General features: G+C 41.4%; 1 protein-coding gene across 1 annotated transcript in view; it reads right to left on the minus strand.

Annotated features, from left to right (window-relative positions):
* Positions 1-21,651: 21,651 nt before the first annotated feature.
* The window catches only part of NKAIN3 (sodium/potassium transporting ATPase interacting 3), a 386,809-nt gene continuing 381,026 nt past the window's right edge, over positions 21,652-27,434 (minus strand). The window contains exon 6 of the mRNA XM_050892047.1: positions 21,652-21,702. Within this exon, the coding sequence (XP_050748004.1) occupies positions 21,689-21,702 (14 nt within the window). The 3' untranslated portion in view covers positions 21,652-21,688. The remainder of the gene's footprint in view (positions 21,703-27,434) is intronic.

Below are 27,434 nucleotides of genomic sequence, written 5' to 3' on the forward strand. Positions count from 1 at the left end.
GGGATGTGGGGGAAGAAGAAGGGAGGAGACAGGATAAGACTGGAATCTTATTGGCATAACTGGTCAGATTGGCGGGATTGCAGGAGAGAAACAGAGAGTACACGAGCATAGAATTAATTGAGCTGGGATTAAATCTTGATTCTGATGAATATAAAACATTTGAGCATTAGCTGGAGGTGACTGGAACAACATCCCTGTTTTCAGGTGGTTGTTCCTCCCCTATAGCTACAGGATCTGTCTTGGTTCCTTTTTCTATAAATGTGAAAGTAGCTCATGCAAAACAGGACAGCTTAGATGGGAAGAACTGAGAACCTGAGCTTAGAAAACCTTTGCCTGGGAGGTAGGAAAGACCGGTTTGAATTCCTTCAGGTAAGGAAGAAATTACAAGGAAGAAATATCCTGAGTAAGTGCTCTGAGTGCTGAGTGGAAGAGGAAGAGCCTAACCCACAAGCTGCATTGTGGGGGGGAAAAAACCCCCAAAACCACCCACCCAAAACCCCACCACTTCTGGGCTGACCAGCTATGCAAAATGCCCTAGCAAGGTAGTGAATCCAAAGCAGAGATCAGTGTCTGAGCAGGCCATGACCCTATTCCCACTTCAATGCTGACTAACTTATTTTTAGGCTAATTTTTAACCTTTTTGCCTTCATCATCAGTGCCACCTTGTTCATTGCTGTGGATGCCACTCAGCAAAAGGATATTGAAAGCTAGACTGTACTGTGCTTCTGGGCAGATTCCCACAGAAATTAGTGGCCTATTAAGGATGTGGTGGCTCTTTTCTTGGAACAGTGAGGAAAGCATTGGGACAGTTTGAACAACCAGGAAGAACAATAATGAGTAGTTTCCCAGTTGTGTGTTACCTCTGTGTTGCCTTCATGAGGCAGGAGTCCCGAGGGGAGAGAAACAGCTGCGTGTGTGATCAGGCAGCTGAAGACTGCACGCCAATGCGTACTCAAGAATGTTTGGGTTTGAGGTGGGAAGGTGTACACAAGAAGATTTCACAGTCACTTTTATCACAGTAATTACCTTAATTTTTTATTTTATTTTATCTGAAGTTGTTTTTTTTTTTTTTTTTCCTTCTGTGGAGTTTACTTGTATGTATCTGGTGGTGGTGGTGGTATCAGAAAAGCTATAGGAGTTGGCTAGCGTTCAAGTCCCATTAAGGTTTCTAAATGCCTGTTCAAATTATTTTGGTTTGAGTACTTACATGGAATACAGATTGACAGATACTGTGAGGTGATTGATTGCCTTCCCTTGTTAGTCTTGTGTCTTTCCCTAGGGCAGGCTTTTTTCCTAATCCAACGCTTATTTATAGGGCAAATAGTGAGGAATATCCTGCCCAGGGCCACCTGTTGATAAGGATACTATTCCAGCTTTCATCACTTCCTCATAATGTTTATATCTGTTTCATAATGTAAGCAGTATGTTTTAAGAGCCAACTTTCTCTGTGAGTTCTTATATAACCAAAAATTTCCAAGACCTTTTCATCCAAAAAAAGTCCAGACCATCTAAAAATAGCTGTCACTATTTGAAAGAGCACTTGAACAAGGCCTTTGCTCCAAACTTAAGCAAAAAATCCTCAAATTCTCTTCTTTGTTATTCTCAGAAATGTAGTGAACAAACATCCCTCGCAACCAAGCTTTCTGTAAATGAAAAGCAAAAAGCAAACAAAATAAAAGGCTGAAAGGAGTAAATTCTAGCAATTGTTGCTTCCAATCATCAAAGCAATTGGGTTGAGTACTATTAGCCTGGGACTATGTAATTCCCAAGGTTCCTTTGATGATCTAGACTGGAAGATATTTCACTGTGGTTTTGCAGTTACACGAGTCCGAGAGCTGATTTTATATGTGTGTAGTTTCTTACTGTTTTCCTGAAGAGCAGATCAGCAAAACCAGAAAGCCTAAAATAGCAATTTTCTGGCTAGGAACGCATTAGGAAATTACTTTCTCCCTGTGACCTTCTTGAGGCACCAATATAAACAGGTTGTAATCACCTGAATTCAACTTCAGACCGGGAAGTTTAAACTTCACGTACCTGTACTTCACTGGGATTTACTCAGCAGCTCTCACGCTAGGCTAACTCCTAAGGGCCTGCCTTTTCAAAAGGCAATGAGGCTTATATTATTGTGACTAATTATTATTATATTAATTGCTAATTGTTAATACTATTATTACATTTTATTAATAATAATGTTAGTGTTACAGAGGAGACACAAAGTACAATGAATAGTTTACAGACAATTTCTGAGATTTCTCCAAAGAGTCCCTGGCAGAATGGAAGTACTCCAAAGATTTTGGTGAGAACCATTCTCTCCCTGGATGGAGTTAGTTCTTGCAATCCTTCTAGGCTTCCAAATTCATCACTAGCATTTATACTGTTGTACACTGATGGAGTTTGATGGAGGCCATTTGCAGCCTCTCAAAGCAGATCTAACCATGTCTTGTACTTCCAGAGGAAAAGAGAGAAACCTGAAGAACCTTATTATCTGCTTTGCTTTGATTTGAGGAATTTATACTGATTATTTCTCATTAATATTTGCAAGAAGTATTTTCCCTTTCAACCAAAAGTACCAGTAAACCTTTTGTCTCTGGAGTTATACCCACAACAGTTTTGTTTGTTCTTTATGCCACTAAACTGAAAAAACCAAAAGTTTCCTCTTACTAGAAACAGAAGCTAGTTCACCCTTCATCCCTAGGCTCTTAAGCTTTACTTCAGGTTTCTCATCCCTCCCAAGGATGAGTTTGAACACATCCCTGTAGTTTTCCTACTTTGGTTCTTGCAGCCCATGCTACTTTGCAGCTCCTTAGGGAGCTTAGTTACTGTACCATAACTTCCAGCCAGCAGTCACTACTTCTTCCAGCAACAGCTGCCATAGTCTTTCCAAATTACTGACTGTTCCACTTCAGATGCTTGCAAATGAGGGAATTGGCTTCATGAACATGCTAAATGCTTAAGCAAGCCCAGTAGCTCCCTGGCCATGCTAGCTGGAGCCCAGCCTGCTGCACCGTGCTGGGGGGAGATGCTGGAAAGGAAGCAGCAAGTAAGCAGAAGCAGCAGCCTGTGCCATCTGAAGCAGCAATTCAAGCCGTCCTAGCCTGAGCTATGATTAGGCAGACAGTACTTTAACATAAATGTCTGTCTTGTCCTTTTATTAACTATTAATGCTCTTGCATTTGTAAGGCTTCCCTAAGAAAGCCATTCAAAATCAGTCAGCGGTTTCCTCTTTATTTTCCACACCCAGGGGGTCTGACACATGCAAAATGAATGAACCTGGACTGATTTCCGACTGTTTTAACCCAAAGAGAAGTGAAACTTGCACTGTGGACATACTGTGGCTTTTAGCCGCACCTTAGTGCAGCAAGGGGGGGGGAAATTATGGTACAGATGAAAGCGTATCTTCATAGATAAATTCTATTTGAAGAGAAGATGAATCATATCACATCAGCTCGGGGAATACCAATCCAGACAAAAACACCTGTTTGAACAGCGGGGCTTGCTGGGCATCTTCTGTTTTCCCAGATTTCTCACTTGAGCATTTTGATGGCGGAGTCCAGGCTATTTTATAATAAACTACCCTTTCGGCAACCATTCCTGCAAAGGCTCAGCGTAGATGGCAACGGTCACACCAGGGCTTTGGTGCTAAACCCAGCGATGCCTCCTTCTGCGGCTTGGCAGTCTGTGACAGTCAGGCCACTGACCTGTGTGGGGAAGAATACAACTCACGTGGCAGGTGAGGTTTGACAAGTCAGGGTTTCACGAATCACACCCGATCTGTCACGTCTCACTCACACTTAAACAATTTAGGAGAGTTTCACTTTCCTAAAAGCAGAGCAAGCCTGAGGCTCGTACTCTACACCACCACACCAGCAAGTGCAGACGTGCACAAAATGTGCCATGTATTTGTGCTGTTCACAAAGGATTTAAAGTGATATTCAGAAAGGTCGTAAGGTGCCAAATAATGTTCTGTCTCCCTTCATTCTTCATAAGAGATAAAACTGATACCTATGTAGCATGATGAAATGATTTCTATTTAGAAATTATATTTTGTTGTCTGAATAAATGGGATTTTTTTTCTCTTCTGCTGCTTGGGACCTTGATAGAGTATCGGTCCTTCCTCTCCTGCTCACCTTTTCAGTTTGCTGCCCGTATCCCCGTGATCTATAAAGAAGAGAAGAGCCAGGCTTGCAGATGTGACGTTAGCCCCATCCTCTGCTCTGTGGATATCCCTCCCAGCAGTGGACGCGCTTCCTTACTGCTGCCCTACAGCTGCGTGGTCCAAGAAGGATGGCGGTGACCACGATAACCTCCCATGCACTCACTGGAGTTGAATGCTCATCCATGCAGTAGCATTGCTAACAAAGCCCGTGTATATTTTTAATTCCCAGACAGCCTATTCGGTGTGGTGGGTGACACGAAGCAGATCTCTCCTGGGCTCAGTTGTGCCCAGGTTGAGGAGTGGGAGCATGTTTATACAGTGCCATTAGGGCTAGGGTTTACTGTGGGAAGAAAATAAATCCTGCAAAAAAACCCCCAAACAACTCTCTTTAAAACAGAGCTTGATTGTCCTGCTCAGTGCTTAGTTACAAGACAGACAACCCCATATGGTAAATGAAGAGGTAAACTGACATTTTTCTTGTGGACTTTGCTGCAGCCTCTAAATCACTACCACACATCATTTTTATTCCTTTAGCGCAGCTTATCTCCTGCTAAGCTTGCCATGAATTCATTGCATGTTTTTTAACTCATGACTATAATATTGAAAAATATAATCCAGACAGATGGATGATTAATTATATGAGAAGTAATTAAAAAGAAACATGATCTCATACTTTCATGAGTAGCAGGATTTTTGGTAGTTGTCTTGTTCTCCGTGTCCTGTAGAACTTATTGATAAATTATAATCTAGATACCAACACTTCAAACCAGACAAGAAAAATTAAAGAGCTTCATTTATGCAATTTGAAATTAGACTGGAGGACTAAAAAATAGAGGCAATTAAAATTTGGGATGTCTCATCTGCCTGATTAAACATCCAACAAGATGCGTGACTGACACTCCTCTCCAATCTTCATTTATTTGTTTAATATTAAAAAACTCCTCAGATGTATATAAGCCATCTGCTGTTCTCAGATTCACTGAGCCTTGGCATATTATGCATCTGCAAAGCATTTTCATTTGATGCCATTAACTATGGAAATTTGCTCATGAAAATTTCCAGTAGAAAAAGCTGATGTTTTCTAGACATTTCTGCTTATGGCCCAATCTTCTTTCCTCTTTTGTCTGCAACAGCTCTATTTTGATCATTACAGCTAAGCTGCAGACTGCTTTGGTGTAATAAATAACACTGGCCAAGTGACAGCAGCCAGGCTGGGTCCTTCTCAACATGTTTGAGCCACTTAACCTTGTTCTTTCCTCAGCGCACTGCAGAAATCTCCACCTGGAGATGGGGCCCTTGCTCAGCCTGTGGACTATAGAGCAGCTTGGAACCTAGATCGCAGTGTGATGAACTTCATGGTCTAACAGTGCCAGGGTGAGCGTGACAGCATGTGAGGAGTTTCAGATGGAGGAGGAAGTCGTGTCCACTGATGTGGACGTCAGGCAGCCCAGGGAGTGACTCACCTGGGTGAGCATCCCAGCTGGCCACCTTCGCTCCCTGCTTCACACCCTCCATCACACTAAAATAAGCTGAATCATGCCTTAGCGCTGCCCCTTCCCCTCCTGCAAGGGCAAGGAGAGCCCGCAGCCCTTCCCAGACAGAAGCAGGGTTGCAAGGAGATGTGGGAGGAAGCCCAGCCTGGGTCAGCTTCATCCAGACCTGCCATGCAGCTGGTGGGGAGCTGCTGTCCTCTTTCTGCCTCCATTTGCCTTCCTACCTACTGTGCCTTCTGTCTGCTGGAAGCTGTTATACGTTTGTACAGTAACAAGCGTGCTGGGATTTGCTGGGACAGCTGCTGTAATACAGCAAACATATGGAAATGAGAAGGAATACATCAGTGCCATAAAAGAAACTAGCCCTTAGGTCCTGGATGCAAGCTGAAGCAAGACATGGCAGTTGCAGTTGGTTAACACTGTGAGTTACTTCAGGCGTTGGACTTCCTGGTTGACTCGTGTTTTTCTCGATTTGAACAAGTACCTGTGGCTTTCAGTCATCTGCCTGCCTGCCAGCTGCAGTGTCTGAAAGATGTGAATCCTTAGAGATGGTTTCTTCTCAGCCTTATGCATCAGGACAGGGATGAAATAGCAGTGTTTCAGTGGGTAGCTACCATTTGACCTCCAGTGCTGATAATCTGCTGCCAACAGCAAAATGCCAGGAGAAGGTCATGCACAAGGGGAATAGTCCCTAACCCTCTGCTGCAGGGAGCCCATTATATAGCACCAATTCTGTGGGCCTCTTCAAGCCCCCTGAGGGAAATAGTGGTGGTGGGGACTCTGGCAAGTGAGGCATGATTTCACTGTACCAGGCCCCATCACACCGTAGAAATGTCTTTCTCTGAGGAAAGGTGGTAGCTGACCCTCTACCTGTGCACGTGGCACTGCTCGGCTTCCCCCCCCTTCATCAGTCAACCCACTTAGCTGCATGGAGGGGAAGTCGTCGGTGCAACACAGCAAAGATTTCATCTCTCTCAGGAAAAAGGTGAGAATGGAGTGTGCAACTTCTCATTTGTGAAGCATGCAACCAATTTTCAGGTCAATCGCTATATGACTTGGGCTTCTCTGTAGGCTTCACCTACAGCTGCACCAGCACTTCCCATTCACATTGCAGGAGTAGCCAGGACTCGATGCAGATATGTGGAGCAGAGTGAGCTAGGCACATCTGAAGAGGTGGATGAGCTGTTACAGAAGCTGATGGATGCAAAAGAACGGCTGTGGAGACTATCCAAGTGTCTTGCTGGGTCCAGGTATATTTAATGCACTCCTTTTTTCCTCATGCTTTTCCCTTTTGCCATCTGTGTTTGTACAACCCTCCCTCCTCCTCATTCCTTGCAGAGATGCAGCAGAAGAGCGCAGTGAAGTCAGCAAGCTGTGTATGTTATTGGTCATACAGCAGCCTCTCCACTTCGAATTCCAGTGTTTGGCTGCACAGTGCAGTATGTGCACTGCACGCAGTATCACAGCCCCACTGCAAACTAAGAGAACTCAGCACGAGAAAGTAAGCTCGGTGTATTTTATTTTATTTTATTTTATTTTATTTTATTTTATTTTATTTTATTTTATGTCTCTCTGTTCCTAATGACCCTTTAGTCTCCTATGCAGCAGAGCATGAAAGGAGGAAGTGGATAAAAAGGCAAATTGTTATGGTCACACCTTATCCACTTAATGTACAGAATGCAAGTATTAAACCAAGAGGACTGCAAATGCAGAGCACCTGGCATATGCGCAAAGAAGCACTCCAGTTTATGATGGTCTCTTCCTGGACTGGATAGAGATTTAATCCAGTGCAAGCAGTGTCTGGAGCTCACAGAGTATGCTGAAGGGATAGGCTGCCTGTCACTCCAGCAGGCACCAACTAACTCAGCTCTTGCTGTGGCTGCGATCATTGATAATGATCTTTATTATTGTCACTGGGGCCAGTTTCAAAGATAGAGACCTTCCTATAGCTGTCTGCAGGGTCGCCCAAATAAGCACATGCTATATAGCATTAAACATGCCATGTCCAAGGTGCACGTGCCCTAGGGGCACTGGATTTAAGATTTACTGTACTAGCAGTCTGTATATTCATACTGAACAAATCAAGGGTTGTTTGTTTACAGCCAAATCAAAACTAACACTCACTACAAACCAACCCCCCCCAAAGATTATGAGATTACTAGAAATCTGGGAAATATCCCAAGTCCTCAGATGATGATCCCAAATGATGCCAAGCAGATGTAATTTCTGGATGGGGAAAAAGGACACATCCAGGAGCAATGGCCATGCAGTAGTCCTACACAAAGGATACCCATAATTTAAATTCTGTTGCACTGTATCAGCCTTTGTACTATATTTTTATAGTACACCTCTTTATTGCAGTGTGGTTATCGGCAAAGTTTTTTTGTCTGCTTTGGAAAACCATTTAATAAACTCTTCTGGGTTTTGTTTGATTTTGCAAAAATAACAACAGCAAACCAACATAGCACTGAGTTTTGGTGAGGGCAATAGCACCTTGTGGTGTTAACAGCAGCAGGTACACGGAGTACTATTGCTCAGTTACTTTTTGACTGAGCACTGAAGTGGAGGCAAAGTCTGGGGGCTGTGTCAGATTTCCTCACTCTGTTTTAAAACTGCTTGAAGTGTTCAGGAGCACTTTTGACTACAATGAAGAATAATACACTTCTGCTTGAGTCTGTTAACCTATTCCATAGAGGGGTTTGTGATTTTTTTTTTTTTTTAAACGTCTCTCACTTTTCCCCTGAGGAAAAAAGAGACATAGATAAAACCCAGTCCTGTAAATGACAACATGTTATTTTTAGTTCCTGAACTCAGCTATGCTTAATTAGTTTATCCAGCTGAAAATGAAAAAGAAAACCCCATGCCCTACAGCAATATGCATTCATGTAGAGCTCCTAATAACTTAAATCCTTTAATTTGTCTGTAAAGAACACCCATTAAAGTTGTGTGTGAAGAAAGTGGCACAATCCTTTATATACAATCCTCATACTTAAAAAAGTACAAATACTTTCCTCTTCTTTATAAAAGCGGGCAACTTCACTGTCAACCTGCACACACCTGTAACATGCCTTGAAAAAAGCCATCAGAAATCTAAAAGTAATGGAAGAATCCCATCCTCTCTGTTGGTTTCCTGCATAGCTCTTTCTATTCTGTTGTGTTCGCTCCTCGCACAGCCCATGGAGTTAATCTCTCTGTGACTGACATATTTTTCTAAATTACCTCTTCTCTCCAAATATGGAATATTCCCTTTCTTATGTTTTCTTCTTTGATGTGCCTTTCAAAATTCTCATCTTTTGCACTATTTTACATGATTTGTGTCACATGCCATATCATTGCCTCCTTTTTGTCCTTACCTTGGTTTTTCCTTAAAAGAAGTGGAGCTTTTATAGCTCTTCGTTTAAATGGCATGTTCACAGGATGGTTTTGGTGTTGCCTTCTCTATTCCTTTTCTTTGCAAACGTACCCATGCTCAGAGCTTTCTTCATGCCCCACTTCACGCCTCATTTTATCGCCCCCATGTCTGTGTCCATAAAGTGAAGAAAATAAAGTGGTCAAGAGAAGGCAAGGGAGACCTTATGGCCTGTGAACTTTCCATGCACTCTGAGGTCAAGTGCAGCCAAAATTCAACCCCCACCCCGTACAGAGATCTTCTCCCTGTGTCCTGCCCATGAAGGCTGAAGGAAGAGGAGCCCTGGGGATGTTGTGAGCCTCCTGCCCCTGCCCTGGGATCTGGTGTTGTCCTGGTTTCGGCTGGGACAGAGTTAACTTTCTTTTTAGTAGCTGGTACGGTGCTGTGTTTTGGATTTAGTGTGAGAATGATGTTGATAACACTCTGATGTTTTAGTTGTTCCTAAGTAGCGCTTATCTTGAGCCAAGGACTTTTCAGTTTCCCATGCTCTGCCAGCAAGCAGGTGTGCAAGAAGCTGGGAGGGAGCAGAGCCGGGGCAGCTGACCTGAACTAGCCAAAGGGGTATTCCATACCATGGAACATCATGCCCAGTATATAAACAGGGGGGAGTTGGCCGGGCGGCGCGGATCGTGGCTCAGGAACTAACTGGGCATTGGTCAGCAGGTGGTGAGCAATTGCATTGTGCATCACTGGTGGTTTTTTTTTGGTTGGTTGGTTTTTTTCCCTTCCTCCCCCCTCCTTTTTTTTTGTTATATTCCTTTTCTTTACTATTATTATTATTATATTTCATTATTACTATTGTTAGTATTATATTTTACTTTAGTTATTAAACTGTTCTTATCTCAACCCACGAGTTTTACTTTTTTTCCCCTCTTTCCTCCTCCTCACCCCACTGGGACGGGGAAGGGGGAAGCGGCTGCGTGGTGCTTAGTTGCTGGCTGGGGTTAAACCACGACAGGTGTTGAGGATGGTGTGTGCTCCAGGCACTGAAGCTTTGCAAAGTGGTTGGTGGTACCATAGCCGTGCCCGCTCCTGTATGCACATACGTGACATACAGCATATTCAACAAGCTGGGGAGAGCTGTCACTGTGGTTATGCCAGTACAGAAAATAGAGTGGGCCAGGGCCTGTGCTCTGTTTGCTCAAGGGGCCCTGCACAGCTCATTCACATGCTGCTAAAGCCCAAAGCAGGGTGTACCCATCCATACTGACTACTGGGGACAGTCCCCGGCCCATGCTTTCTCCCAGTCTGGGCCAGCCTTGATGAGACTTTGAGCTGGCCTTACTGAAAACCATGCCAAGGGGTTAGTGACCATGCCACAGCAATGGTGGTCAAGGGTTGGTGCCTGAGGCCCCGTCCTACATCAGTGTACTAGGCGCTACAGAGCCTGAGCAGCTGCCATGCCCTAATCTTTACCAACCACAGCTGTGGGCAGACCCCGGGCCCCCCTCGTCAGACTAGACTTGGGGGGATGGAGGGGAAGGGAGAAGGAGTTTGGCGCCAGCACAGGTTTGCTTTCTGAAGGAGGTACAGCCTTGGTCCTTTGTCTTTGCAACTACATGATAACTCCCATCTGCAGTCAATGGAAATTGAATCTCAGAAGATGACCTGGGAACTACTAGTATGGCATCATACTTTGTAGTCAGCGGCTCCGCTAAATAAAATAAGTCAAATCTGAGTAAAATCCTGTTGCTGTCAGCAAGTGCTACATAGCTATTACTATTCTCATTTCACAGAGGAGTGTGATACCAAGAGATTAAATATTACAGCCCAAGTGCCACAGTGGGACTCCACGTCACAGCCACAATTCAATTTGGGCCATTAGGTTGAGGTCTCACTAGCAAGCAGTGTTGCTTCTTCGGAGAAATCCCAGAGTGTCTTCTGTTTACATAAAGTTTCTGTGGCAGATACAGCTAGCAGAATGCCTTGCAATTTTCTAGCACAAAGGGAAAAGGCCTGCATTTTCTTCTTGGTTTTCCGGTAAGGCTTGGACCTCAGAGTAACAGCTGTGTTAAAGTAAAGTAAGTAGCCACCTCTACTGAGGAAGCCGAGTCTTCGTTCTTTTCCAAGAGGACAAAGACATACCTACACACCATTAATTACTAATGCATTGGCCCAAGCAGGTTTTCATCAGTCATTTTAAATGTCATTATAGAGGATGTGAGTGTTTTCAGAAGATAGCTTTTGGAGTATATATTCCAGCCAGCTCCAGGAAGTCATGTGTATGTAATTTGGAAGCAGAAACTCTATTTATTAAGGAGCCCCCACTTCCAACATACTGACTAATGTTATGCAAAATTATATGTCACACAGAGCAGACTGAGAGTCATAATAGTTACACTGGATGAACAGAATGAATCTCAAAAGGTAGGAAGCTGGTCTTGTAATGCATTATTCATGGCTGGCCAAATTAATCCCAGAAACTGGAAGCAGGGGAAGAATGCACAATTTATAGCTTTTTTTACTCTCCAAAGGTTCTGATTCCAATGTCACATTTGCTCCACACATGATCTCCTTGTTTAAGCAATCTTCAGAAAGAGGTTTCAGGGTGATCAGATATTTCTGCATTGTAAGTTTAAAAACTGGCATAGTTACCAATAAATGTATTTTGTTTTGCTGTAATAAACAATTGCTTCTGAACAGGAAATAACTCGTATTTTTTCTGATGAGGCTGGCATTTTAATTTATTTGCATGGTAAGTCATCCTTTGGGAATATGAACTTTCTGGCAAGTCAGAGAAATGACGACGATCCCTAAATGCATCAGTAATTTTGTACTGCAGATTACTGCTCCAACAGTGCATTCCCTGGATAAGAGGGAGAGAACCCATCCATAGCCTTTCTAGACATACAAACCAAAAGCATTTTATTATCTCTGAATTAGATTGCATCACAACCAGGGCACAGCCCTTTTTTCAAACAACTACATTAATAAAAGAATCTGAATATTCAAAATACAAATGGTACCTGACTTTCACATTCAGTTTTACAAAGTTAACCTACAAGTCTCTTGCTGAGAGATAAACCAAGTAAGGTTTCTCTATCCTCTGTCATGATGAAAGACTGTAGTACCCTTTAGAAGAGGAGTTTTAAACTGTCTGTAGTCATTTCTCATGTGTCCTGGATGGGTTATCTGGTTTGTGAGTTAACCAGGTTGTAGAAAAAACCCAAAGACCTAACTTTTTGATGCCTGTCCTGGTTTTGGCTAGGACAGAGTTAATTTTCTTCCTAGTAGCTGGTATAGTGCTGTGTTTTGGATTTAGTAGGAAAATAATGTTGATGATAACACACTGATGTTTTTAGTTGTAGCTAAGTAGTGTTTATACTAAGTCAAGGATTTTTCAGCTTCTCATACCCAGCCAGCAAGAAGGCTGGAGGGGCACAAGAAGCTGGGAGGGGACACAGACAGGACAGCTGATGCAAACTGGCCAAAGGGATATTCCATACCATATGACATCATGCCCAGTATATAAACTGGGGGAGTTGGCTGGGAGGGGCGGATTGCGGCTCGGGAACTAACTGGGCATCGGTCAGCAAGTGGTGAGCAATTGCATTGTGCACCACTTGCTTTGTATAGTCTAATTCTTTTAATATTACTATTGTCATATTATTATTATCATTATCATTTTTTTTCATTTCTTTCTGTCCTATTAAACTGTCTTTATCTCAACCCATGAGATTCTTTTTTTTCCGATTCTCTCCCCCATCCCACTGGGGGGGGGGGGGGTGAGCGAGCAGCTGCGTGGTGCTTAGTTGCTAGCTGGGGTTAAACCATGACAATGTCTCATTTCCACTTCACAAGATGGCATGTGCCTAATTAATAAATGTTTTTGCTTTAAATATGTTTTTGCTTTAAATATGTTTTTGCTTTATCTAGATTTCCTCAGATATTGAGGAGCTGACCATACTCTGAACTGTCTGAAGCTGAGTATGCTTCATTGAAAGATCAGGAAAGTAAAACCACAGGATTTGGAAGTACGTTTGTTTCACGTTCCTCCGGCTTGACTCTGGATTGGACTGAGATGCCCAAATTAAGAGCTTGATTACCTCAAACCCCATACTGGAGCAAGAGAGACACAGCTCCCTTCCTCCTGCTCCTTTGATATGTCAGGACTCCTAAATTTAGATATTTCATATAAAAATGCCTAAACTTAAGTGAGATTAATCTATTTCTACTCATATATGAGCCATCTGAGTCCAACCCATTGGTTTTAACAAACATTGTCTCCAAAGTGACTTTAGCGTGGCTGAGACTAGGCATCACCTAACTGGCTGTACACTCCAGGTCTCATCGATTCACCCAGCTTCCATTTCTACTTCATTGTATAATTTATTCTAATGTAAAAATGTAATCCAGTCTTTGCTAGTGTATATTATGAACTCCTGACTCAAGTAAAAATCATATTCTCCTGAGGTTCTGGATTTTTTTTACCTGAAGACTTTTAGGTCATGGTAAAATCCAGCTCCGATGATTAGGTGTATATTATACACCTCCATGACTGGAATTCCATGTTAGTTATCCAACTGTAAGTAAATAATATTTCTTGTTACTGAAGTGAAAGAGGCAAAGAGATGATACTTCCTGGAGTGGATAATACAGTGTGCTTCCAGATAATGGCAACCTACTGAAACAAGTTAAACATGGGAATGTAGCTCCACAGGAGGAGTTGTTTATGGGATAGTACCAGGTTAGATTTGGATTACATGTTATGTTAGCAATATATTTGCAGTAAAACAGCAAATTCAACTGTTAAAAGGAGACATGTTTTGCAGTGCTTTGTCCTTATATATTATATATAATTCAAAGATTTGATCTTAGCACTCTGCAATGATTGATCCCAGTGGGACTTGTGACATTTCAGCAAGATGTACCAATAAATGAGATGTGCTGCTCTTTTTCCTCTGCTATATTTTTGAAACAGCACTCTTAAGAGTGTGGTGGTATTTCTGCTACTAACCATGAGGTGGCATAACATGCACAGCAGAACAGCATTCAAACCTTCCTTTTAATATTCCTTTGTACATCATATTTCTTGGCATATTAGATTTTAATGGTGAAAGACAGGCTGTAAAACTAGTTGAGCTTTTAGAAACCCTACACTATTACAAAAGCAATGACAAAGATACATATTTGCGTGTGTGTATGTCATGGTGCTTTTCATTCTAGCGAATAATCATTTTGAGCATACTACTACATGATGATGTTAAAAATAAAATGACAGTTCTTTTCCTTTTTTTTTTTTTACTTTGCTTTCCACTATCTAGTTTTTTTTTTAGCATGCTGCCTGTTGTAAGTCTGATTTATTTCTTTTCCCAAATCTCTCTTTCTTCACAGGGCTAGCCTCTCCAGGCTTGATTTTCCTTTCAGATTTTTGTGATGTGAAATAAATTTGATGAGTTAAGAATAGCCACAAGTCTGATTTCTTACTAACTGGGCAGATTAATAGGAGTGTCTTTTAAATCAGATACATATTACACATCTGTTAACTACATACCTGAGTTTAATACTTGCCAAACACACAACTTACCTTAACAAGATGGACTCTTAATTTGGATAAGAACACCTTTATCAGAGTGCATGAATTTAATATTTCATCATCAAAAGCGCATCAGAAACTCGTTTCTTGAGCACAGCTTTTTGTATTTGCTTGCTTGAAGAAAAAAGGCCAAAGATTCTGTAATCCTAAATAGAATCCAGCACAAAAAGACTTCTGGCAGATTTGGAAAACTCCCTGGCAAGCCATAAATCAGCAAATGGACTATATGCCATGGGTCTTGCTTCCCTAGTAAACAGTCTCTATTACAGCTGTCTCATTTTAATCACCAGAGCACCTTACAATAAAGGAATGCAAAGGGAAGTCATTTTAAGCTGTCAGTGGAGGATACTTTATACAGGAATAATCCCAATCCTCCCCTTCCCAGCCCACAGAGAGAGGAGTGGAAGGATGGAAGAGACGGGGCCAGGATGAAGGTGTTATGTGAGCCTTTGTTGAGGGCAACAGGAGGGGGGATGCTTGGCCAGGGGAGGCAAGCCAGGAGCTGCAGGTGATGGCCAGACCGGCAGGACCCTGCCTTACCGATGGGGCCCTGTCACCCTGTGCCCAAGGAGAAGAGCAGCCACCATCCAGAGATCACCAGAAAAGGTGGCAATGACGAGGCAGGTCCGAGGTGGAGCTGAGAAGCGGCATCAGCGAGTTGGGGTCAGGGAGGTCCCTGGCCAGGCACAGGCATGGCCACAGCACAGCTCAGGCAAGCACCACAGCCCAAGGCCTGGGTTTAAATGCAGTTAAATGCAGCTCCCAAGCAAAGCAGGGGAGGTCCCCGAAGAGGTCTCCCAGGACTGTTTCCCAGCAGGCTGCTGCAGGTTGCAGAGCCCAGGGGTGGGACCTGGCTGTGGCAGCCAGACCCTCTTGCTCCTCTCAGAGCTCTGGGTTTTCTCCAGAGCTGCCAGCCAGTGCTGGCACCAGGACAGGTCCTGGGCGTGCTCCCATGGGCAAGCAATGGTCTCCACAGGTGTTATTCTGGTCTCCCAACAATCCAAGTGACACTCCCTACAGCAGTCTAGATACAGCCTCCTCTAAATTTCAGGGAAAACAGACTTATTTGAATTATAAGGCCTTTAGAAACCAAAACATGACTGTGAATATATATGTGTAAGAGTGGCATAGAAGGTTACTGGTTATCACACACCTGAGGATCTGGCTGCAACCTATAAGCCAAGCAGCTTTATTTGCTAAGAAAAACAACACATTGCAGTGTAGATTATTAATATCAGACCAAGGTTGTTTAAACAAGTTGTTGGCTTGCATTTGCCCCAGCAGCTGGGACTCTACCTGCTTGCCGCTCTGGTTCTGGCTACACAGATAAAGCAGGATAAGTACACCCTAGTGACGTTTTATTGAATAGTACGGGCCAACATGTGGACCTGATTTGTTTGCTCATATGTAACACATTTCTCATTCCAAATATGTCACATGCTAGGAAATGCTGTAACCCTTCCTTGTATATGATGCTCTACTAATTGGGCAGGTACGCAATGTTGTGGAAAAAGAGAAATTAGATTACTCTTGGAATTGCATTCAGCCAATTTATAATTCAGCTTCAGCGAGTCTGCTTGGCACTGACTTACAGGAGTGTTTTGAAAGCATAGTTGCATGTGGCTGGTGTGAAATATATAGGAAACTGGGACAGAAAGCTTAAAGTGATACAGGGTCCTAGGGGGATAAGCGAAACAAGGAGAACCTTTTTTGCCTTCCTGGTATTATTTATGCATGGCTGCTGTTTAGTGAGACTCTTCAGAGTCTGTTGCTGTTTTTGAGAGGCAACAGACTATGCAAGGGCAGCTATTCCACAAAGCTGTCACAGCCAGGACTGTGTTGTGTGACTGACCAGCAGGTACTCACATGGAGGCAGGAATTAAATCCAAATATTTAATTTGTTTAAAATCAAAGAGAAACATTCAAACTACGACTTGTGTGAAGGAAATGGAAATTGCGGCAAGAAACCATCATTTATCAGCAGTTGCCTATCAACCTGGGGAAAATGGCACATCTTATATGTAGTTGTCAAACAGCAAGCAGTACAGGCTAGACCTGTGTCCTTAGCTGCTAAATAATTATTTAGGGTCCTGAACAGCCTAGTGCCCCCTTACAGTGAAGCAGAGTGCTGCTGGTACTCCCGGGTGATCAGGGCTGCTCTGACATGCTGTGAGCACACCACCAGCATGCAATGCAGACATAGCTCTAAGGGGCAAACCCTGCAGCAGTAATCTTGATAAGAAATATCTTCTTTATGCGCCCATTTTCACAGGTCTGAATTCCCTGATTGTCCGTAACGCATATATTAGTTTGCTCATGAACCCTCTGCAAATTAATGAATCTTTCAGGCTGATTCCCAGTTATGGTTGCAGGGCTAGTCAGCTCCTTGGACAGAGAAGAGAGAGAGAGACCATTTCTTTAAGGCTGCATTGACGAGAGCACCCTCCACCTTATGGAGCCCTAGCTCATCAAACCTCTGACATGACCTCAGGGTACAACCCAGCCACCCTGCTGTAAAAGCGCTATTCTGGCAGGCAATGACATGGCCCCATCACTGTGTCGGGCACTAAAGAACAGGTTTCTGTCAAAAAGCTCAGCATAGCGGGTAAGAGCTGAATTCGTTTGCGAAAAATGCCCTGCTGACATTGGAGCTTTACATGGAAGGAACATTTTCCCAACTTGAAAAGAAACTTCTTCAGTGTATAAAAGAGCTCCCAGGTTGTAATTTGTTATAATTAAACTAGATGAGGCTGATACTGGAAGGAGACAAGCCAATTAGTTTGGGATGTCAATTTTTGTTTGCCACTGTCAAAGTCTGTTAAAGGAACTTGACAGATTGCTGGGTTGGCTTTTTCAACCAGATAATCCCCATGTGAAAGGCAGGCAGGCAGCCGGGTGCAGAGAAGCACATATTGCAGTTGGTGTTGAAAAAAGGCTGCACCTGCCGATGTGGTGCTCGGAGGTGACAACGGCGTTGCAACGCCTGAGCTGTGGACGACTGGGTGGAGAGGTGAAACTCAAGATCCAAACATGGAGAAGAGCCCTGCACGGCAGCTGTGAACAAAGAAAGCCTGCACTCAAAGTTGTTTGAAAGAGACAAGCCACCAGTTGTTTGGGCTAAATTCTGTCATTTTGGGGGGCAGGACTACAGGCTTTTGAGCAGCCCAATTATGTGTTCTCAGGTTTTAAACACGAAAAGTTAGTCTTGCCGCATGCTAACCAGCAACCATACCCCTATCTTCAAACTCTGATATCCTTATTAATACACGGTAAACACCATCTTCTTAATACCATCTTCTGCACTTCTGAAAGAAAGCAGATGTTAAATAAAACCAGGCGTAATTCCCAGGGTTTTAACTGGTAGAGCTCTATTGAAAATTATTTATAGTAGTTAATGTCATATTCTAGCACTAAAAAAAACCTTCAGCAAATCCAGGCTATGAACTGTTTCATTTTAGAGAGTTCCTTCAGATTATAAATGAACTTCAAAAAATTTATTTATTTCAAATTTTTTGTAAAAAATCTCTATGGATAGGGAAGAGCTGGGGACATCAGCCCAACCAATAATTCCTCCAGCAACACCAGACATTGTAATATATAATCACTCTATGTCACTGTACCAGGCAAAAATCTGTTAATTTCTTGATATAGTTCCTGTTTCCAGGTCCTGAAGACATCAGCTGCTCTTTTACGAAACTGGTGGTACCTGGCTCTGTCCTTAGTGAACATGTAGTGCCATATTTCTGCAGCCACATCTCCAGTTTTGCTGTCAGTTAAAGTACCGTTGCAAATCTGATACTCTGTAAAACTTGAATTAAGCAGAAACTTGGGGAAAGGAAAAAAGTCTGAAAGTTGGAAGGACAGATCTTCAGCTGTTCTAAGTTGTAACAGTATGACTTATTAATGCCACCAGAACAGTTTATACCAACTGATAATCTGCTCTGAGGTTTCAAGATTGTCAGCAAATTCTGTTTTGCAGTACAAACCTAGTAATTTCCTGAAATTGCATGTTACAGTTAAGCTTAAGAAAACTATCCAAGTTTATTTAGAAAGCCAACACTTATTTCCTATGTAGCTGGCTGATCTGGGACTCACCTAACACCTTACTGAAAGTATGTGTTGCAAAAATAAAGGAATTATTGCTCAAGGCTTCCTACCAAAATGTTAGCCAATATGTTCTACTATATTGGAGGACACAGCAATTAACGTTCAAATCCATTTATTATTCTCAAGATTTTTTTCCCCCAACATGTACAGATTGATTGGTACTATTTTTTGTGTCTCAATTTAGAAAAGAACGACAGTTTCCTTCGGCATTACAGTGTGCATTTTGGCTTGTTCTAATGAAGACAAATTCCTCTCAATCAGGATCGTTCTGTTCATTAAGTGAGACAGATGGCAGACTCGCTGTATTGGTAACGATTCTGAGACTTTAAGCCTATTTGGGATATACTGGTTTGTGTTCCCCAGCTAAAAAGTGATCGATATTTCAGATGGAAGAGAAGTCAGGTTCTGTCTTTGCAGAATTTTTGTGGTATGTACACAGTTCTTCATTAGCAAGCTGAAAATCTGAAGGACCCACAGAAAGGCAGGGTTTAGACACATTCAGACAAATTTGTAAAACATGGTCCAGCAGACGTGTCTGTCTTGGTAGAAAATTAAACACGCGCTTCCAAAGCTCTGCCAGAACAGAGTGTGAATCTGTGCAACCAGCGGGGATGTAGCGCTCCTTCCCTTTCCTCCTGCCTGGTCCTGAGGTAGCACTGGGTTCAGCTGGAGGCCTTTAATCTGCCAGACCATAATAATTAATGCAGGGAAATTAATGCTGAAATGTAAAGCCCAAATGGAAACCGTGTTGATCATAGGAATCATTGTGCTAGAGGCCCCCGTCCTGGGCTCTCTCTGTGCTTGAGAAAGTTGAAGCAAGGCAACCTCTGGAAGCTGTCAGACACTGAACGGTGCTCAGATATCCCCATCTCCGAAGTTCTGGAGCCATCACAAACACAGAAGGCTGCATGCACTGGCTAGGTAGACATCATCACTGTTTAAGGCATCATGTAAAGAAACGAAATAATCTGTTGTGCTAAGCAGAAGTAAAATATTACAGAAGTAGATAAGAATGTGTTCACCTTATTAAAATATTACAACTATAAAAAGCAATTCACACTGTATCTTCTTCATGATGCCTCAAAAATGATATTCATATTAGTTTTGTTGCAAACTACTTGTTTTTTAGTGCTAAGATGAGGTTTTCAAGATGGGACAAACCTGGTACTTTGGTACTTTGCAGTATTCTAGAATATAGGGGAAAAGAGTGTATGAGGGAACACACAAATACATAAGGACAGATGGCTTTATCTTCATACAAAGCATCCCTCTTTTTGGCACAGTCTGACTTCACACACAAAGACATACCACTTGAGGTATATCCAGTCCTAGGAATACTAAGAAAGGGCTTTATTCAGTTGTCATTTCTGTTGACTTTATCTTAACATTTACTTTATACTCGGTCTCAGGGAAGGTTAACCTATGTTCAGGTTGTGTTTTCTCCAAAGAGGGTGAGGTCTTTGATTTAACCAGCTGGGAAACAGGTGGATGCACCACGAGAGCCTTGTCACCTAAGTGATAAGACTCTACCTCCGTTGTATTTATTAGCACCCTCATTAGCTTCGTATTGATAAATAACACAAATAGACTTTAGAAGGGAAAGAATCAAGACAAGCCTTCTTCCAGCTCTCTCTGCTCAGACCTGAAAATATATGATTCAAGAGAAGACTGCAAATTTAGGATCTAAATGTTGTTGGACCAGAAATTACCAGCTGAAGACTGTTTAGGATATTTATGAAGGAACTTAGTGGACCTCTGTTCAGCTTCTGGTGGAGAGGTAGAGATACACATATCAGAAGGAATGTCCTTCCTGACAGTCCCACAAAAGAAATCATAAAATGAGAAAGTGCATAAACCAGAAACAGCCCCAAAACCTTAATGAAGTTTCCGCTGAATGCTGAGGCACGTAGGCTCTGTGGAGAGACGTAACTCTCTGGGGCATACAACTGTGCACAGTACTTTATATAGTAATTAAGAAGAAAGAAACAAAGTGTTCTATTAAAAAGACTGCCAGTTCCCCAGAGAAAATAGCTTTGTGTATCACTTTATGCTAGTGGTGACAGAATAGAAAACAAAGTACCACAGAGTTACATACATGTTCTTTGTCTAGAAGTATTTACAAATAACTTTACAAATTTTTACACACATCTTCAGGTTTGCTTGTTTACTTTTAAATTAAGAGCAAAATTAGTCCCCAGAGGCTTCTAAGGCTTCAGTTGGTGCCTTGTACTGTACATTCATGCTTGGCTTCTTCCTGGGAGAAGGGAGGAAAAGAGTTTAAAAATGTGCAAATCACAGACATCTAAAGAGCCCTGGATGTAAGGGTTCCTAGAGACTGACATCCGTACAGCGGGCGTCCTACTTCTCTTCAAATCAGAGACAGCTACTGGTGGTGGGCTCAGGGCAAAAGAGATTAGGAAAGGAGAAGGAGCCATATATGAATTGCAAGAATTAGATGAGTACATTAGTGCTGGAACATCTGTTCAAACAATGCAAGGAATGGACATTGTGAATTCTAAATACAGCATTGAAATGATCTCTTGTACACTGTTACGGTTTGACTCCTGCTGCATATTTTGGAGTCAAAATTACTGTTTACTGACACAATCTTGACCAGGCACAGTATGATTCTATCAGTCAAAAAATACTGACTTTTTTGAGAAAGACGCACCCTTCTCCTAGTTTTCACAGGTTGTTTTGTTTTCATGCCTTAACACTAAATGTTGTAAAAATATTGAAATTAAAAAAGAAAAAATTTACAATTTACAAGTGTCCATATAAGTAAATTATTCAAAAATTCAAGATAATCTACAAGGATCTATGAAATAACAACGCTGATAATGACACTGAGCCTGTGGGAAGAACAATCCACATGCCGTGAGAAACGGATGGTGGGTTTCTTCCAGAATGATGAGTCACAAGATTGGTCTTTTCTTCTAAAATATGTTTCTTCGGCTACAGCAGCAGAAGTCTTGAGTCCATGTTCATTACTTACTTCGACCTAAAAAGCAGAATAGATGAATTACTTACAAATGAAAACCTATTCTGTTTATCTTCTAATTTGTGAGATGTAAATTCACACCAGCTGACAGGTCAGTAACTAACGAACAAGTGGATAAATCACCTCTGGTCACTAATTTCCTCAGCTGTAAGACCCACATATAAGGTCAAGAATGAATAACTGGGTACAAAGCAGTAGCTTGGTATCATGCGTACCACAAAGGCAAAAAACATTTGGGGAAAAATCCCTCAGGTGGTGAAATATGTTTGAAGCTCACATAATAATAGATTCTTTTTAGCATAATAAGTTTTAACAGTGTAAGATGTATTTTCACCAGGTTATAAAATTCTGACATGACCTCATTACAAACATGTGCATTTGAGCTGGACTCACACTATTTATAGTCCTCACCACAACCACACGCCTGCTGAATTTTTGTATTCTCACATGACTCCCTGTAAACCACGTTCACTTGTGTAACCTCGGAAAATCTATGATGGTCTTTCGTAGCAATTTTACAGTGGGTAGAGTCTCAGGAGAAGATACAAACAGGACAGGACCACACAGACCCATCGCAGAGCGGTGACCTCTCCACTGGCAGAGTTTCTCAGACACTGAATCAGCCACATGAGCAGAAGTTAGCAATGACCCTAGAAATGCTAGGGATATCCCTAATCGGAATTAGGGATTCAGTGTCTGTCCAGACAGGGCTGCCCAACGCTATAGTAGTACTGGGTCAGATGTACTCATCCAAACAGGAATAAGGCACATGTAAACTTTAACTTCTGCAAACCATTAATAATAATAATAATAATAATAATGATAAAAAACCCTAATGCAAGCCTAAAATGCAACTTCTTATTATTTTTCTTCTAATCCCCATGCCTCTCTCTTTTCCACGTAGTAGTACATGAAGCAATTCTAAATACTATCGAGTGACCTGGCTGTTGATATTGTGCTTGAAACAGATGAAAACACAACAGTCTTCTTTATAGTCCGTGTGCTTTAGTCCCAAAGAGAACATGATGATTTTTTTCCACTCCCCCTGTTGTCTCCTGCCTTACACACATCTTAACTGAAACTGCATGGTTCAGGGCAAAGATCCTGCTTCTCCTTGTCCGGTAGCCTAATGGAGTTATAGGCAGAATGAAGAGCAAACAGACAAGCTATGATCATTCATATTTGCATTAAAAAATGATCCCCATGAGAACAAGTTCAAATTTAACCTCTTCTCAGGGGTGGAAAGGAAAACTAATCTTAGACTTGCTAATCATTAATAACTATGGCAGCACTAAGTAGACATACTGAATAAGAGTACTTGATAAAAACAGACTGTCTTCTACGTAGTTTGAATGAGGCCACAGAACCTTGTATTTTCAATGGGCTATGCTTAGTTCATTTATGAATGAAATAAGGGAAATAAAAGGGGTGAGAAAAAGGGAAATATAGCCAAGCTTTCATCTATAAAAAGCATCATGCTAATTTTTCCCATGAATAAGTGACCTGGTTTTGGGATACAGTTAATTTTCTTCCTAGTAGCTGGTACAGTGCTGTGTTTTGGATTTAGTGTGAGAATAATGTTGATAACACTCTGATGTTTTAGTTGTTGCTAAGTAGCGCTTATCCTAAGTCAAGGACTTTTCAGTTTCCATGCTCTGCCAGCAAGCAGGTGTGCAAGAAGCTGGGAGGGAGCATCGCCGGGGCAGCTGACCTGAACTAGCCAAAGGGATATTCCATACCATAGAACGTCATGCCCAGTATATAAACAGGGGGAGTTGGCCGGGAGGGGCGGATCGCTGCTTGGGCACCGGTCAGCGGGTAGTGAGCAATTGCATTGTGCATCGCTTGTCTTTTCTTGCGTTTTATTTCTCTTTTTTTTTGTTATATTCCTTTTCATTACAATTATTATTATTATATTTTTATTATTATTATTGTTAGTATTATATTATTTTGTTTTACTTTAGTTATTAAACTGCTGTTGTCTGAACCCACGAGTTTTATTTTTTTTTTCCCGATCCTCCTCCCCATCCCACTGGGAGGTGTGAGGGGTGAGGGGTGAGCGGCTGCGTGGTGCTTAGTTGCTGGCTGGGGTTAAACCACGACAGTAAAGTGGTAAGAATGGCAAAAGATCTGTAACCTTTTTTAAGGTTTTGAATTTATTTAATAAGCATTATTCGTGTTCAATCCTAAGAGAACAGAAATGGAATTTTTCACAGCCTGGATACCAGAAGTCACATTTCTTAGGGATACTATGGATTTTCAGACTATATATAACTGATACAGATAGCAATTAACTTATCAAAAAAGTATTGCAAGCTCACCAACAACCCCAAAATCCTTTGAGCTACTTAACCAAAATCTGCTATCAAAGAACAAATTCTCAGATTCTGTGACTTTTCTACTGCAAAACAAATGAACATATTTTGCAGGAACATATTTATAAGTGTCTTGTGAAAATGTCCTTTTTTCTTCTCCTTTAATTATAGTACGTTTGCTAAGAAAGTACAAAACATTTATTCACTTAATACTTTAAAATTAACCTGAATGCAGGTTTAGAGATTAAAATCTTTCATGGAGAGGTGTAAATGTTGTAGCTGTGGCTTTCTTCCTCCTGGATACCAATTTCACTTTTTCAGTCTAGCAGCTTATTCAGAATGGTCAAAAATCCATTTTGCTGTCATCTTTCCCACAGAAAATGCAGCAAAACTGGCATTTAATGAAATATTACTGAAAATGCAGATTCCAATGTAGAGGGTGTACTTAATGCCATGTCAAACTGTTCATTGTGTCCTTTTGTTGTCTCAATGTGATTTTTTTCCTGTTCTAACATACACCATCATACTGAGAAAGGGCTTTTCTCCTTTTTGGGCCTTCATAATCCTACAATATTTACTCACTAAATTTGAGTAAAATTTTATCCATGTTTATTTCTACAAACTGAAAGCTGCAGCACAAATAAAATATATTTAAAAACCATGCAAAAATTAATAAAGTCACAAGCAAAGTTCAGGTGTCAGGTGCCGACTCAAAACATTTGGTTAGCAATTGTCCACTTTAAATCAAAACTCCCAGCACATGCACACATGCGTACACCAGGAAAAACCTTCAAACCCATTTTAATTCTGTTAACTGGTAAGTAAAAGACAGTAAGTCATTAAATCAGTTTCAGTCAATTAGCTGCACATGGGTTTCATGTTGCATTTAAGATGCATGAAAGGCCTGAAGGTAAATTTAAAGACAGAAAGCATCAGGGCAACAATTTACAAGCATCTAAGAAGAATTTCAAATTGACAATCTTCTGTTTTACCAATAATGCTTTGAAATATCATCTATTTGAAGTATTCTGAGCGTCTGCCAATATATGTACTAATAATGTCTCCCCATATCTTAATTTATTCCAAATAAAAAGAATAGATATGCATCCAAACTTATTCATTAGGTACCAGAGTAGGAAAAGTCTATGAAAACATGTGATTTTTATGGTGGGACCAAATAAGTGATGACAAAGAGATATTGAACTTCCAGTGAAACGCTACAGATAGATAGATTTTAAGCTGATTAGCAGTTTTTCAGCAAACATTTTTCTTTCAGTAGCTAGACAAATGTAAAGGCTTCTGCTTTTCCATAAATGGCTTAATCTCATTAAGGTTTATGCAGCAGCACCAGCCATAAACCAGCTCTTTTCTTGCTAAAAAGTCAGCAGGGAAGCAATTCCATCCTTCACTGAGAGCTTCTCCTTGCGTTAAGCTGAGGCACGACATAGCAGATGTGATGATACCTACTAATCCTTGCTTTAGCGGATATGTCATCAATGAGAAAGTGTCCTTACTCGCATGTTTGATGCGGATTAATTTTCAATTAAGTTCTAATTAAAATATAATTAAATTATTAGTAACCTGATGCCAAAATTATTTCAGGAGAAGGTTAGCTTTCAGTCCAGTTAGAAGGATTAATGTGGTCCGTAGGACCAGAACCTTACCTACAGGCTTTACAGGCTTTAACTCAACATGTTCCTGGGGGGGCTGTCGGTAGGAGTATGTGTCAAGTCCGCCTATGAAATCAACTGAAAATACAACAGTTCCAGAAATGAACAAATGGAAATGAAAATATGTCAACTGAAAAAGAAATAAGGACAAATTATGTTAAAAAAATTGTAAGCGCATGCACAGGTTTGCATACAAGAAATAAACCAAGTAGGTAAAGACGCTGTGGGAACTGCTTACAGAAGACTCTGTGCTCTGTCTTCCTTGGGGTCCATTTAGCCCGGCGCCTGGCAAGGCAGGCTAGCAGCTGGCTGACCAGACATATACACGCCTGCCAGTGCGCGCGCAAAAGGAGCATTCACGGGTCTGTGGCGTATGTAAACAGAAACCGCTGTGGGGTAATGTAGCTGCTTCTCTTTAGGACAATCTCAGCATATATTTCATAATTCACTTTCAACTCCTTTTGAAGCGTTTAGAAGTTTAGGCAGTGGAAACAGTTTAGCTCGTGAACCTAATTTAACCTAAACTTTTACAACTCAATGGACTCATAGGAATGTAACGCACCAACAAAAAACAAAGGTGTGTCCGCTGAGTTAAGAGTAAACAGGTGAGAACTGAATGTGAAAAAGCAGCATCATCTTCTCCGGATGACCTTGTGGGGACAGGAAGCCTTTTCAGAATCCTTCCATTTTCTCTCAAGATTTCTATGTCAGAAATAATGTGGGGCTATCTGCTCTTGAGAAGTTTTTAGTTTCTTCTGTAGTCATAATGATTTTAAAATAAGACATTTTAGTCTGAGTCTTGTATCTTGTTATTTTTGGTAAGATTTTAAGCAGCTTCAAGAAGCCACATGTCCAAGCTATCCTAGAAATCTTAAAAGCAGGTTCATGGAGAAGGTTATTTTTCTGTTGATTTAGAAGGGCTTTTTGCAGACCTGTGCAGAGCTGACAAATTCACAGCACGTTAGGATTCTTTGGTCACATGGAAAGCAACTGCCTTCATTTGTTTATATATAGGCATACATATAAAAGTCCTAAGCAGAATTTAGATCCTCATTGTGTTAATTGCCATATGAGCACCTAATAAGAAACAGCCCTTTCCCAGGCAATGTATGCACTAGGTAAACAAAGAAAGAAAGAGTGCTCATCCAGGATAAGGAGATGGGAAAGTAAGGCTTAGAGATTGAAGGGCTGATGAAATACCCACTGAAATCTGTGGAAAAGCTCCTGTTGATTTTAGTTGCCTCTCCTCTTGAGTCCAGGAAAGGGGTAGCTTGGCTGAAAACTGAACTCGATGTACTTCAGCCATACAGCATCACCTTAGCCGCAAGACTGTTTTCTTAAAACTGTCTGAGCAGTACATAATGCTGAAGAGCTAGCCCAGCCTGAGTGCCAGCCCTAGCCTATCTGCACCTCCTCTTTATACTGTATTATTTCTTTCCTGTTGCAGCTATCCTTCAGAATGTTGTCACTAAATAAAATAACATACATCAAAATTGACTTAAGCACTATTGGGACCGAACCCTTACAAAGAGACATATTTGCAGATATATTTTTGTAAAAGTTCATTTTTAAAATATCTAGATGTCTAATGTAAGACATAGTTACTGATTCATCTTTTAGAATAAATCGTGTCCATAGTGATATAATTTTTTTTTTTTGTGTGTGGTTATATACTTTAGTTTTCCCTGCTCTGTGAAGGGGTCAGTTTTTTTTTACTGAGGACATGTGATAGGAGTTAGAAAGTATG

The sequence above is a fragment of the Gymnogyps californianus genome, chromosome 2 (assembly GCF_018139145.2).
Source record: "Gymnogyps californianus isolate 813 chromosome 2, ASM1813914v2, whole genome shotgun sequence".
NCBI classification, from domain to species: domain Eukaryota; kingdom Metazoa; phylum Chordata; class Aves; order Accipitriformes; family Cathartidae; genus Gymnogyps; species Gymnogyps californianus.